The 14,707-nt window shown below is 41.6% G+C and overlaps 1 protein-coding gene across 1 annotated transcript; it reads left to right on the plus strand.

The window, feature by feature from the left end:
* The first annotated feature begins 1,503 nt into the window (after positions 1-1,503).
* LOC146504788 (uncharacterized) lies at positions 1,504-9,338 on the plus strand. Its single transcript, XM_085183604.1, has 4 exons — positions 1,504-1,507; positions 5,069-5,233; positions 5,624-5,746; positions 5,901-9,338. The coding sequence occupies exons 1-4, from the start codon at positions 1,504-1,506 to the stop codon at positions 6,539-6,541; spliced, it is 933 nt and encodes a 310-aa protein (XP_085039730.1). The 3' UTR covers positions 6,542-9,338.
* The last annotated feature ends 5,369 nt before the right edge of the window (positions 9,339-14,707 follow it).

Raw genomic sequence — 14,707 nt, forward strand, 5'->3', positions numbered from 1 at the left:
GTCTCCACCTGTTACAGGTGGGTGCTGCCTGCACTGTCTCAAGACAGCCCAGGCCAGGTGCACCACAGACACTTCAAACCTCATCTCAGGACAAAAACTAAAAGAACAACATAAACTAGGAGAAAAATTGCCTTAGAAACATGCAGGGTTAGAGGAGACGGCAGCCGTGTAGAGGTGAGCCTGTGTGAGTCCTTTTTCTTTTAGTGAACAACAGAAAAACAGAAAAAAGAAAGAAAACTTACCTTAAATATCTGTAGGGTTGTTTTCTCTGAGACATGTTGGAATCTGTAAACAGTTACTCCGAAAAGGATCCAGATGTTTCAAAATATTTCTCTGGTGAACGTTTCAATTCTGCGAACATAAATGCTGTGATTAATGGACTAAAAGTCATCGCTTCTCACCCCTATTTATGGATTCAAGGATCAAAGGATCAAATTGGTGGTAAGATTCTAAATATGTGTGATGTCATAATCCTGTTAGTTTGGAATACACAAAACAATAAGCACAGTTGTACAGACACATACACAAACTCCCAAAAACTAGCCAGCCCTCATGAGGAGGTTGCGACGCCCTCCAGGTGCGGGAAAGAAAGCAGGAAAAACCGGGAGTGGGCCGCCTCACCGCTCTTTACATTAATGGACCGCCCCAAAGAAATCCAAACATGGAAATGCTTTCACACACATGTGATTATGCACAGAGGTCCATCCTAGCAGCCAACCTCAGATCTCCATGCAGGCACACATTAATGGACATACATCTGCACACATCCAGAGATAAACTCCCCCAAAGAAATCCGAACATGGAAACTTTTGCGCACACTGCACACACATTCAGAGTTCATAATGTACTGGTGAGTCTCCACCTGTTACAGGTGGAGACCTGTAACAGGTGAGTACATCACCCTCGTGATGGGGTGGACCTCCTCCAGGCCTCACTGCCTTCCCCTCCTGAGAGAAACCCTTTATAGAAGAGTTGAGAAAGACACAATTTGTGAGGTCTGAATGTTCTGGTGAGTCTCCACCTGTTGCAGGTGAGTGCAGCCTGGACTGTCTCGAGACAGACCAGATCAGCTGCACCACAGACACTTCATACCTCATCTCAGGAGAAAAACTGAAAGAACAACATAAAAAAGGAGAAAACGACCTCAGAAACATGGCCAACATCTGTTTGATTAGACTAACAAATAATGGTTGACCATTTTCAGCTGCTCGCCTAACCTTCAGTAGTTGTTCGAGGTCATTGAAACGCTTAGGTTTTATATATCCAGTTTCCTTGGGTTGATAATCTGTCTCGTATTGAAATTGTTCTTTGGTCAGTTTTACCTGTTGCAGAATTTCAGGGTCGCTCTTGTTGACTTTAATAGCCACGATCTGTCTGTTTGCTCTGTGAATTGGTTAGAAACAAAACTGAACTTGTTTTGGTTTCTTTTGTAAAATGCTCTGAAAACATCTGGAAAGGGTTTGGGTTGGTGTCAGGTCAACGTCCGTTATGCCATCAAGTATAATGGGTGAGCGCTCGTATTATGGGTTTTGGGATCAAAGCAAAGCTACCACGTCATGAAGGATCGAAGCAAAGCTACCGCGTCACAAGGGATCAAAGTGATTCTGATGTATGCGCAGGCGCACACACATGTTTGTTTGTGTAATATTGTTCACACTAAATTTGACCGTAGTCAATTTAATATGAGTCAATCAAAGAAAATGTTAGTTTTGGAGAATTTTGAAATTACGAAACTGACAATTACGAGAATTTTTGTTCGTGTATTTTTTTCTTTTGCATAACATGTCGAGCTTTTCTGTATATAGCCATGTCGTAGATTTCGGAGCAAACAAGAAATTGATGAAAATGTTCTATTTTATTTTAACAATCATCAACTGCATATGCAGGTTTCGTACGGGTGCTTGAAATCCTTGAAAAATCTTGGATATATTGTAGTGCTTCTATTTCGGACTTGGTGCTTAAAACGTCTTGAAACTGTATTTCATTCACCACAAATAACTATCTGATTGAATAGTTTTCTTATCAGATAGAGAAATAAAATGGCAAAGTCTAAAAGCAACATTTCTCTGCCTGGGCTGCCTTGTACCTCTGCACGTCAGTCTGTTTCAATGTGTGACCCCCCCTCCCCGAAAAGTCGGGGGTGAGCGCACTAACGTGCTGGAGGCCGTTTTAATGAGTGTTTGCTGGAAAACGAAAAATACAAGAAGGAGTCTGCAAGAAGGATTTGTACGTTTTCACTGTGGAGGAGTTTGCGTAAGTCCTAGTAAATCATTTTCTCCAGTGTGGACGTTACACATGCTAATTTTTAAAATCGTTTTTATTATTTTGCTAGCTAGCAAACTCGCGGGATAAATGATTGAAATGCACTCAGTGTGATGCAATACGGTGCCGCTATTCTAACAGTTAGTTATTGCAGGGTCATTTCTGGAATATGCTGTGAATTTAACCAAGATTACACAGCAGTAGCAGTAATGCGAGTTACTTCCCCAAAGTGAAAGCTTTAAACGTTAGCCCGATGCTAAACTAGCCAACTCAAGCTTTCTGATTGAAGGCTAAAAGCAGCGTTGTCACCAAGTAAACAGAATATTGATTCTATTTTGGTGTATTGCTGCAGTTTTTTCAAGTATTAACTTGGTGCTTTTGGCAACCTTAGGGGGAAATAATGGTAATATGACTGATCCATATGGACACAAAGAATATCGACTTTTTTGTGCTACCGAAGTTCCGTGGCTTTCATTCAAAATCTGTTTATCGTTAAACAACTTGAAAATTATAATGGCTTCAAACTCACATTGAGGCCTGTGGGGCACTATCAGCCACTGAAACAGTAGACAAATGAATATTTCATACCTTAAGGCTGCCTGTTTATTTAAGGGGGATGAACAATACATTATAATTGTATATAATAATATCACAGATGATAGATTAAATAGGTTTTTGATAGATGCTTGTGCATTGTTAAAGTCTTATATGTTGAATTGATCTGAGTATGTCATCTGTTCAAAGCCTCTCCCAGTCAGTGCTGTTCTCTATGCCTGTCTTACTCTACATGATCTTTTTTAACATCAGCATGCTAAAGGACTTGTTTGGAAGAGACTGCTATTTTATACGCTAAAATATGTTTTTCTTCTGGTTGGTGAAAACACTTTATTATCCTCTAATAGATTTTTTAAATGCTTGGTGATGGTAGTACCCAAAACTAGCTGCATCAGGTACTTCCCTGTGTATTTGGAGAGGATCAGAAGTCCCAGGAATAAAAAAGCAACTAATTATTTATCTGCACAGCCGTACAAGTGGCTGACTGCTAGTTTGGTCCTCTGAGGCCGTGTCCTAGTCAGTGTGTCTCGCTAGATTTCTCTCTCTTCTGTTAATTGAGCCTTTTTGTTTGTTTTGTGCAGTTCTGGTTAATAAGTGAAATTAATAAAAGCCGCAGAAATATTTTCATTGCATTTCTGTTTGTTCTGTACTTGCTAACTGTCAGTTCAGAAGAAAATGTAGCTGCTGTTTGCCAACAAACTCAGTTCCTTTGCCCGATAATTTCCTTCAAAAAAAATTCCTACATATATATTTATAAGCTGAGTTATTATATAGCTGAATAATTATATCTTTCAATTCATAACTAATAATTTTAAATTAGTGTCTTTTAGCTTCTTCTGCTTATTATTGTTATCCATCCATTTTCTTCTGCTTATCAAGGACTGGTTTACCCGGGCAGCAGCCTAAGCAGAGAAGCCCACATCTCCCTCTCCCCAGCCACCTCCTCCACTTCTTCTGGGATAACACCAAGACATCCTCAGGCCAGCTGAGAGATATAGCCTCTCCAGAGTGTCCTAGGTCTGCCCTGGGCCTCTTTCTCCTTTTCTCATCAGCCTCTCTTCAACGTGTAGGAATAGCAGCTCTACTCTGAGCCCCTTTTGAGTAACTGAACTCCTCAGCCTGTCTTTAAGGGAGAGGCAACACCCTTAGAGAAAGCTCGTGTTTTTCATCTGTCAGTCCTCTGCTCACCTGTCCCCAAACTCGTAAACAAGAGAAGATTAAAGTCCTCCGCTTGATGCTGCAAGTCATTGTTTTTATTGTCTTTTTCTTAATATATTCAGATCATTCTAAAAATATCTGTACAACAGTTTGTTTATGCAGTCAGCATTTGTATATATACAGCAGTATTCTCAAACAAGCAACAGTGAACGCACCTGTGTGAGGCAAATTCCACAATCACAGTTCAATCAGTCCCCCCACCCTGACACTTTTTTCCACTTTAAGTGAGGAAATGGAATTAAATCTGACACATCTTTATCTTTTTTGGACATATCAACATATCTTTTTAAGGTTAAGAGAATATGGTCATCAGATTGGAGAAGCTGAACAATCAGAGCTGTGATAATGATATTTAAGGATATTTAAGGTGTGTTGACTGGTTCATAACGTCAGCTCATGTGAGAAAACATCCCATGCTAAAAGTTGCCGCTAGCTGCTGGTTGATGGTGAATTTATTGTGTGTTTCCACCGTCTGTACAGATGAAGAGTAGCAGAGCTGGAGATGAGGCAGGAGGAAGAGTTGACTCAATTCAATTTCACTTTATTTATATAGCGTTAATCACAACAACAGTCACCTCAAGACACTTTATACTGCAAGGTGGAGGCCCTATTGTAATACAGAGGAAACGAAATGATCAAAACAAGCCCTTTTGAGCGAGCACTTGGTGACTGTGGGAAGGAAAAACACCATTTTAACTGGAAGAAACTTCCAGTAGAAGCAGGTATAGGGAGGGGCAGCCTCTGAGGACTGGTTGGGGTTGAGGGGAGGGAGAAAGGACAAAGGACACGCTGTGGAAGAGAGCCACTCTATGAGCTGTTCATTCAGTTTGTGGTTTAGCTCGACTCCATGACGTTTCTGAACTAATGCTTTGCTCAATTAATGTTGCAATGAATTATGGGTGGATTTTACTGATATTCTATCTTTATGTTGTCACCAAACACATCTACAGATTTAGGATTAGCTACAGGCTCCTCTACCCCTGCTAGCCCTTCTGTCCTGCCCAGGATGGCGCCCCTGGTGCCCCCTCATAAGGTCCAGCAGTCCTACTGTCCATCCAACAGCTCCTTCTCCCCTCTTACAGCCCCTATGGGAGCTCCATCTGTGGTGGCTACAGGCCTTACAGCTACAGCTACGGTGGCGGCTACAGCCTGGGAGGATACAGACACACACCTCACCTTGAGGACGTCCCCCCAGCAGGTTTGTGCAGCAGGCTGAAGAGATGGAACAGCAAGCACTCACATATTCATATGAGTACATTTAGTTGTTTTGAGAGGTGTACTCAACACAGGACAGTGGCTGCAGGTGCTGATTGTTTTGAGTTCAAAGTAATTAAGGCTGCTGTTGCAAAGTTTGATAATAGAATCTGAAGCTGGTAATGTTCAGGGCTGCAGTACACGTGTAAAGATGAGTCTGCTTGTATGACATCATATGTGCCTTTGTGTAACTCAGTGGCAAATAAATTGGGTACCATAGCTCCATATGCCATTAGTTACTTTACAAGTGTAAGGAAAAGCAGAAGGACTTGTTTTTGGTTAAGACCAGTTAAAATGATGAATGTCTTTCATTCAGTTTCCTTGCTTGGTTTAGACACTAACTGGGCGAGCGAGGAGGACGACCACGTGGTGGCCAGAGGAGAATATGACTTTACAGCTGCTTCTCAGGAGGAGCTTTCTATGCAAGCTGGAGAGATGCTCAACCTCGCTCCTAAAGGTGATGAGCTTTTTACTGGCTGCAGGACATTTGATTCTGAGTGCTTTGACCCAAAACCTTCTGTTTTTGTTTTCCTTATCTTAGAAATAACAGATGAGGGCTCTTCTTTTGTGTGAGCGTGCCCCATGTTTACAACTATCTCCCTCGTGTTTAGAGCTACAGCCCCGTGTGCGTGGCTGGCTCCTGGCCAGCGTGGACGGTGAGACCACCGGCTCGTCCCAGCAAACTACGTTAAGATCCTCAGCAAGAGAAGAGACCGCCGGGCCACAGATGTGGAGAGGCTCGCTCAGGCCCAGCAGGCGAACACGCAGGCACCCCAAACAACCTCAGCTGCACAAATCTGTGTCTCTCCTGCAGCCCATAAACGTACAGCATCTACCCGCATCATGTACAGTACATGAAGGACCCGTCTCGTCAGATTCATTAGGCTCAGCTGTGTCCCCCTCCTGTGTTTCCTCGTTTCCCTCTGTGTGTATTTATAGTAGTGATGGCCAAACAAAGCTTTCTGAAGCTTGTGTTGAAAAACGATTCATTACTGGAAGCTTTTTAACACAGTCCTCTGTGGTGACATCTGCTGGTCAAAAATATGAAGAGCAGCTTGAATCTACAGAAAAACTGAACTGCTTCATTATGATTGCCCACTCTGCAGAGTGGAATTCACAATTGGACGTCACTGATCACGTGACTGTGGCCAAACGAATCGAGCATCGACAGAGTGCTTCTGAAGCGGTGTGTTGGTGTTTTCGACACACGCGCCGGAGCGTCAGCTTCAAGCGGGCCATCACTAATTTATAGCATTCGTGCTCTTGTGTGCGTTACTGGTCCGTCTGTGTTCCTCCACGCTGTTTTTCCTGCTTGTCATCGTGTTTTAACTCCATTCCCTCGTGTCCAGGTTTCTTATCTGGTTCTCAGCTTTCCCAGTTTAGGTTTTCCTAGTTTTGTTTCTCGCCTCCCTCGCCTTTGTTTGTATGTCACTCTCCATAAATAAAGCTCACTCACATCAGCAGTGCCTGCATCTTGGGTCCTCCATTCATATCTCAACACGCAAACCCTGACATTTATTGTGTAGTTACATACTGCTAGGAAGTGCTGACAAAATATGAAATTATGATGCTGTTTATGTAGAGGCACAGTACCAACACAGAACAGCGGGGACACAGAACCAAAACCTAAGAACTAACATCACACATCAAGAAATCAAAGATTAATAAAACAAAACAGAAAACACTGAGCCAGCGACCCAGGACCGTGACATTCAGTTTCTCAAGGAGGAATCAAAGCAAACATTTGTTTCTTTTTATGAATAAGAGATTTCCTTTATGGGTTACGTGATGGTGTAAGTTCCAGCACAGCTCATTTAGTGTGCAGAAGTGCTCCGAGGCCCCTATGAAACACATGATTGAAAGAATCTAATAAATTAGAGGGGTGCAGTAGCTGTAGTATGACTTTTTGTTCTCCTGCTGCATGACGACTTTACTTTTTTCTTTCTTTTGGTGGGAGGAAGTCGACATCTCAGTCCATTGTGACGTGCAGATCTTTGACTGGCTTATGAACTCCGTCAGGAGGAACTCAGCAGGAGAGGGAAACAAGGACCAACAAACCCGGCTTGGTAAAAAGGAACAAGAACAGAAAAAATCAACATCATTACACATCCCTGAGCTGTCATTTACACCACCTGTGGCGCTTGATTTATTGGTCACTAAACGTGGTGTGTGTTTGGTGCATCACTGGCTGCGTGTTCTCTGTTATTTGTCGGTCGTTGGGTTTGGGCGTTGATATTTGACATCACAGCAGAGAAGCGACTTTGGCATTGACATTTGGCATCACAACAGAGAAGCGACTTTGGCATTGATATTTGACATCACAGCAGAGAAGCGAGTCTGGCATTGATATTTGACATCACAATAGAGAAGCGAGTTTGGCATTGACATCTGACATCACAACAGAGAAGCGAGTCTGGCATTGATATTTGACATCACAACAGAGAAGCGAGTCTGGCATTGACATTTGACATCACAACAGAGAAGCGAGTCTGGCATTGACATCTGACATCAATATTGAATCGGTGTGCAACTTTGCCAAAACAATGTCGGACTCTGTAGTTTTCTCTGGTCCCCTCCCCAATCAGACCAGGAGTGACATGTTTAGCCGCATGTTCTCCTTAAATTGCTGGCTGTCTGAGTGGTGTCCCAGAAACGATGTGGGCTTCATAGATAATTGGCAAACCTTCTGGAGGAAACCTGGTCTTGTTAGGAGAGACGGCATCCATCCCACTTTGGATGGAGCAGCTCTCATTTCTAGAAATATGGACAAATTTATTAAACCCCTCAAAACATGACTATCCAGAGTTGGGACCAGGAAGCAGAGTTGCAGTCTTACACGCCTCTCTGCAGCTTCTCTCCTCCTGCTACCCCCCCAAAAACCCATCTCCATAGAGACTGTGTCTGCTTCCAAAAAGACAAAAAACAAACTAAAAACCAGCAACAAACAACTTAAACATTTACAAAGAAAGAACAATACAGTATCCACATCTGAACCAAAGAGTAAAACAGTGAAATGTGGATTATTAAATATTAGGTCTCTCTCCTCCAAGTCTCTGTTAGTACATGACTTAATAATTGATCAACAAATTGATTTACTCTGCCTTACAGAAACCTGGTTGCAGCAGGATGATTATGTTAGTTTAAATGAATCAACACCCCCGAGTCATTCTAACTACCAGAAATCTCGAAGCACAGGTCGAGGGGGCGGTGTGGCAGCAATTTTTCACACCAGTCTATTAATTAATGAAAGACCAAGACAGACTTTTAATTCATTTGAAAGCCTGATGCTTAACATTGTCCACCCCAGCTGTGAAACTCAGAAACCAGTCTTACTTGTTATCATCTATCGTCCACCTGGGCCTTACACAGAGTTTCTGTCTGATTTCTCAGACTTTATATCTAATTTAGTTCTGAGCTCAGATAAAATAATTATTGTGGGTGATTTTAACATCCATGTAGATGCTAAAAATGACAGCCTCAACATGGCATTTAATCTGTTGTTAGACTCAATTGGTTTCTCTCAAAATGTAAAAGAACCCACCCACCACTTTAATCACACTCTAGATCTTGTTTTAACATATGGCATAGAAACTGAACATTTAACAGTGTTTCCTGAAAACCCTCTCCTGTCTGATCATTTCCTGATAACATTTACATTTACAATAATTGATTACGCAGCAGTGGAGAGTGGACTTTATCAAAGTAGATGTCTTTCTGAAAGCGCTGTAACTAAGTTTAAGAATATAATCCAGCCACTGTTATCATCGTCAATGCCCTGTACCAACACAGAGCAGAGCAGCTATCTGAACGCTACCCCAACAGAGGTCGATTATCTTGTTAATAATTTCACCTCCTCACTACGTACGACTCTGGATACTGTAGCTCCAGTGAAAACTAAGGTCTCTAATCAGAAGTACCTGACCCCGTGGTATAATTCTCAAACACGTACCCTAAAGCAGATGACTCGTAATCTGGAGAGGAAATGGCGTGTCACAAATTTAGAGGATCATCATTTAGCTTGGAGAAATAGTTTGTTGCTTTATAAGAAAGCCCTCCGCAAAGCCAGAACAGCTTACTACTCATCACTGATTGAAGAAAATAAGAACAACCCCAGGTTTCTCTTCAGCACTGTAGCCAGGCTGACAAAAAGTCAGAGCTCTGTTGAGCCAACCATCCCTTTAACGTTAACTAGTGATGACTTCATGAACTTCTTCACAAATAAAATTTTTATCATTAGAGAAAAAATTACCAATAATCATCCCACAGATGTAATATTATCTACAGCTACTCTTAGTTCCATTGATGTTAAGTTAGACTCTTTTTTTCCAATCGATCTTTCTGAGTTAACTTCAATAATTACTTCCTCCAAACCATCAACGTGTCTTTTAGACCCCATTCCTACAAAACTGCTCAAAGAAGTCCTGCCATTGATTAATTCTTCGATCTTATATATGATCAACCTATCTCTAATAATCAGCTATGTACCACAGGCCTTCAAGGTGGCTGCAGTTAAACCTTTACTCAAAAAGCCATCTCTAGACCCAGCAGTCTTAGCTAATTATAGGCCAATCTCCAACCTTCCTTTCATATCAAAAATCCTTGAAAGAGCAGTTGTCAAACAGCTAACAGATCATCTGCAGAGGAATGGTTTATTTGAAGAGTTTCAGTCAGGTTTCAGAGTTCATCACAGCACAGAAACAGCTTTATTGAAGGTTACAAATGATCTTCTTATGGCCTCTGACAGTGGACTCATCTCTGTGCTTGTCCTTCTTGACCTTAGTGCAGCATTCGATACTGTTGACCATAATATTCTATTAGAGCGATTAGAACATGCTGTAGGTATTACAGGTATTGCACTGCAGTGGTTTGTATCATATCTATCTAATAGACTCCAATTTGTGCATGTAAATGGAGAGTCCTCTTCACACACTGAGGTTAATTATGGAGTTCCACAGGGTTCGGTGCTAGGACCAATTCTGTTTACATTATACATGCTTCCCCTAGGCAGCATCATTAGAAGACATAGCATACATTTTCACTGCTATGCAGATGACACCCAGCTCTATCTGTCCATGAAGCCAGATAACACACACCAATTAGTTAAACTGCAGGAATGTCTTAAAGACATAAAGACTTGGATGGCCACTAACTTTCTGCTTCTTAACTCAGATAAAACTGAGGTCATTGTACTCGGCGCTGAAAAGCTTAGAAATATGGTATCTAACCAGATTCTTACTCTGGATGGCATTACCTTGGCCTCCAGTAACACTGTGAGGAACCTTGGAGTCATTTTTGACCAGGATATGTCCTTCAACGCACATATTAAACAAATATGTAAGACTGCGTTCTTCCATTTGCGCAACATCTCTAAAATTAGAAATATCCTGTCTCAGAGTGACGCTGAAAAACTAGTTCATGCATTTATTACTTCCAGGCTAGACTACTGCAATTCATTATTATCAGGATGTCCAAAAAACTCACTGAAAAGCCTTCAGTTAATCCAAAATGCTGCAGCAAGAGTACTGACAGGGACTAGAAAGAGAGAGCATATTTCTCCTGTTTTGGCTTCCCTTCATTGGCTTCCTGTTAAATCCAGAATTGAATTCAAAATCCTGCTCCTCACATACAAGGTCTTAAATAATCAGGCCCCATCTTATCTTAATGACCTTGTAGTACCATATCACCCTATTAGAGCACTTCGCTCTCGCTCTGCAGGCCTACTTGTTGTTCCTAGAGTATTTAAAAGTAGAATGGGAGGGAGAGCCTTCAGTTTTCAGGCCCCTCTTCTGTGGAACCAGCTTCCAGTTTGGATTCAGGAGACAGACACTATCTCTACTTTTAAGATTAGGCTTAAAACCTTCCTTTTTGCTAAAGCATATAGTTAGGGCTGGACCAGGTGACCCTGAATCCTCCCTTAGTTATGCTGCAATAGATGTAGGCTGCCGGGGGATTCCCATGATGCATTGAGTTTTTCCTTTCCAGTCACCTTTCTCACTCACTATGTATTAACAGACCTCTCTGTATTGAATCGTATCTGTTATTAATCTCTGTCTCTCTTCCACAGCATGTCTTTATCCTGTCTTCCTTCTCTCACCCCAACCGGTCGCAGCAGATGGCCGCCCCTCCCTGAGCCTGGTTCTGCCGGAGGTTTCTTCCTGTTAAAAGGGAGTTTTTCCTTCCCACTGTCGCCAAAGTGCTTGCTCATAGGGGGTCATATGATTGTTGGGCTTTTCTCTGTATCTATGAAGCGCCTTGAGGCGACATTTGTTGTGATTTGGCGCTATATAAATAAAATTGAATTGAAAATTGAATTGAATAAGTGTAATAATTGTTTTGATGTACAGACATGGCACGAAATTTTGGGACATTGCAATCATAGTGACATTCTGAAGTTACAAAATGTTGTTGAAGGTATGAAAATCAAGGGGAAAACAGACAACCAAAGTTTGAACTGTGAGGTGTGTATCCAGGGAAAATTTGTCCAGACTAGGAATAGAAACCCTGACAGAAGAGCCGAGAAACCTCTCGAGCTGGTACATACGGATCTAGCAGGGCCGATAGATCCAGAATCACGGGATGGACACAGATATGCATTATTGTTTACCGATGACTTTTCCGGGGCAGTATTTGTATATTTTCTCAAAACCAAAAGTGAAACAATGCAAGCAACTGAAATCTTTTTGGCCGATACAGCCCCACACGGGAAGGTAAAGTGTATCAGGTCAGACAACGGCACAGAGTTCATGGCAAAGAGTTACCAGGCATTGTTAAACAAACATGGAATAAGACATGAAACTTCAGCCCCATATTCCCCTCACCAGAATGGTACAGCAGAACGTGGCTGGAGAACACTTTTTGATATGGGAAGGTGCATGCTTATTGAGAGTGCCGTACCAAAGGAATTATGGACGTATGCAGTTCAAACAGCGGCTATTGTGAGAAACAGGTGCTTTAACAACCGGACAGGACAGACACCTTACTTTTTGCTGACTGGGCGGAAGCCCAATTTATCCAGAATGCGAAAGTTTGGGTGTGAGTGTTATGCTTACAAGCAAGACAAGGGTAAGCTGGATTCTAGGTGTACAAAAGGGATTTTTGTAGGCTACGACAAAAACAGTCCAGCATACAAGGTTTATTTCCCAGACAGCGCTAAAGTGCAAAAGTTTAGGCTGGTTAAGTTTGTAACCAAACACAATGAGGAAAAGCAAACACAAACTGACATGACATCTGAGGATGAGGACATACAGGTGATGGAGAGACCAAACATGAACTGGGAAAGCCCCAGTACCAGTTCACAGGAACCAGGTACTGACAACCAACCAGAAGTGAACAGTCAGATGCCACTTAGTGATGAGACTGAAAACTCCAGAAGGTATCCTTCTAGAACAAGAAAGAAACCAGATTATCTAAATGAATATGAGTCAGGAGAAGACATTGATGATCAAGTGCTGACTAACATAGACTACTGTTACAGACTGATAAGTAACTCACCTGTGACATTCAGTGAAGCTGTAAAGTCACCCAACTCTAAAGAGTGGAAAGCAGCTATGGATGAGGAAATGCAATCCTTAAAAGAGAACAACACCTTTACCCTAACAAGCTTACCTGAGGGAAAGAAAGCAGTGGGGGGTAGATGGGTATATGTGAAGAAAAACAGTGGTGATGGATCAGAAAAATATAAAGCACGGTACGTAGCTAAAGGTTACAACCAGTGTTTTGGGATAGACTATGATGAAACTTTTTCTCCGACTGCTAACCTGACAAGCATAAGAGCATTGATGCAGTGTGCAATACAAGAAAACCTGATTTTGCATCAGATGGATGTAAAAACTGCATACTTGCATGCACCAATAGATTTTGAAGTTTATGTTGAGCAGCCAGAAGGCTATGAAGTAAAAGGAAAAACAGATGAGAAACTGGTCTATAAGCTGGAAAAATCACTTTATGGGCTTAAACAGTCAGGCCGAAACTGGAACAGGACATTACATGACTATTTGATAGAGAACGGTTTCATGCAGAGTCCTGTAGATAATTGTGTTTACACAAGGAAAAAGACAAAGTGATCATGATCATATGGGTTGATGATATTATTATTGCAGCCAGTGATGAAAGGTTTTTGAAAATTGTGAAGGGAATGCTAACTGCAAGGTTCAAAATGAAAGATATGGGGAAACTCAAACATTTTCTTGGTATTGATTTGAGCAAACCAAAGATTGTGTAAAAATGTCACAAGAGAGATATGTAGAAAACATACTGGAAAGATTTCAAATGCAAGACTGTAAACCAAGATCAACTCCTTGTGAACAAAAGTTGAACTACAATGATGATGCTGAGAAAATGGACAATGTCAGAATGTACAGAGAGGCAGTAGGTAGCCTTATTTACTTGACCTCTTGCACACGACCAGATTTGTGTTTTGTTGTAAGTAAGCTGTCACAGCACTTTAAAGAACCAACTGTGGAACATTGGACTACTGTGAAACATGTTTTAGGGTATTTGAAACAATCAAAAGACAAGACATTGTGCTACAGGAAAAGTGACAAAGATTTGAGAGTACAAGGTCACAGTGACTCAGACTGGGCTGCAGATGTGACTGACAGGAGTACTACAGGTTACTGCATAAGCCTGAATGAAGAAGGTACTTTAGTGTCATGGCGAACAAAGAAGCAGCCAACTGTTGCCTTGTCAACTTGTGAAGCAGAGTACATAGCTTTGGCAGCAACAACACAAGAATGTTTGTACTTGACACAACTGTTGCAAAGCATGTATGAGCATCAAAAGAGACCACCAAAGATTTTTGAGGACAATCAAGGAATTATCGCATTGGCAAAGAATCCTGTTAACAGACAAAGGTGTAAGCATATCGATATCAAGTATCATTTTGTAAGATCAACAGTTAATGCTGAAAATTTGATGTTGGAATATTGTTCGACAGGTCTGATGGTGGCCGATGTTATGACAAAGCCAGCAACAAAGGGGAAGTTATTGAAGTTTGAGAAATATATGTTTGGAGTGTAAACAAATAGTAAAGAAAAACTGTTTCTTTTGGAATGCATGTAAAGCTGACAAAGTGAGTGCAAGTGGGGGTGTTGAGCTAGTTAATAGGTATGCCCTCATTGTCATCTGTTGTGATTTTATTTTGAAAGGATGCTTCCTGTTATGCTGCGGAGTGCACGCGAGAGTTCAATAAACAATGTCACCTTTTGGTGTGATGTTCCGGTGAAAGCCGATGCCCCACGTGTGATTATTCCTCCGACTAAATAATAAGTATCCTCAATATTCATGCAGAGTCTGCTGGAAGACCCGTCTCTGCTAACAAAGTGTCTTATTGTTGAAAACTCACATGTAAGGTCACTTTGAGTGGGTGCACTTAGGAATACAACCACCATCAGTGTCTCCATTCAAAGTGATCTTGATA

Source organism: Neolamprologus multifasciatus, chromosome 13 (assembly GCF_963576455.1).
Source record: "Neolamprologus multifasciatus chromosome 13, fNeoMul1.2, whole genome shotgun sequence".
NCBI classification, from domain to species: Eukaryota; Metazoa; Chordata; class Actinopteri; order Cichliformes; family Cichlidae; genus Neolamprologus; species Neolamprologus multifasciatus.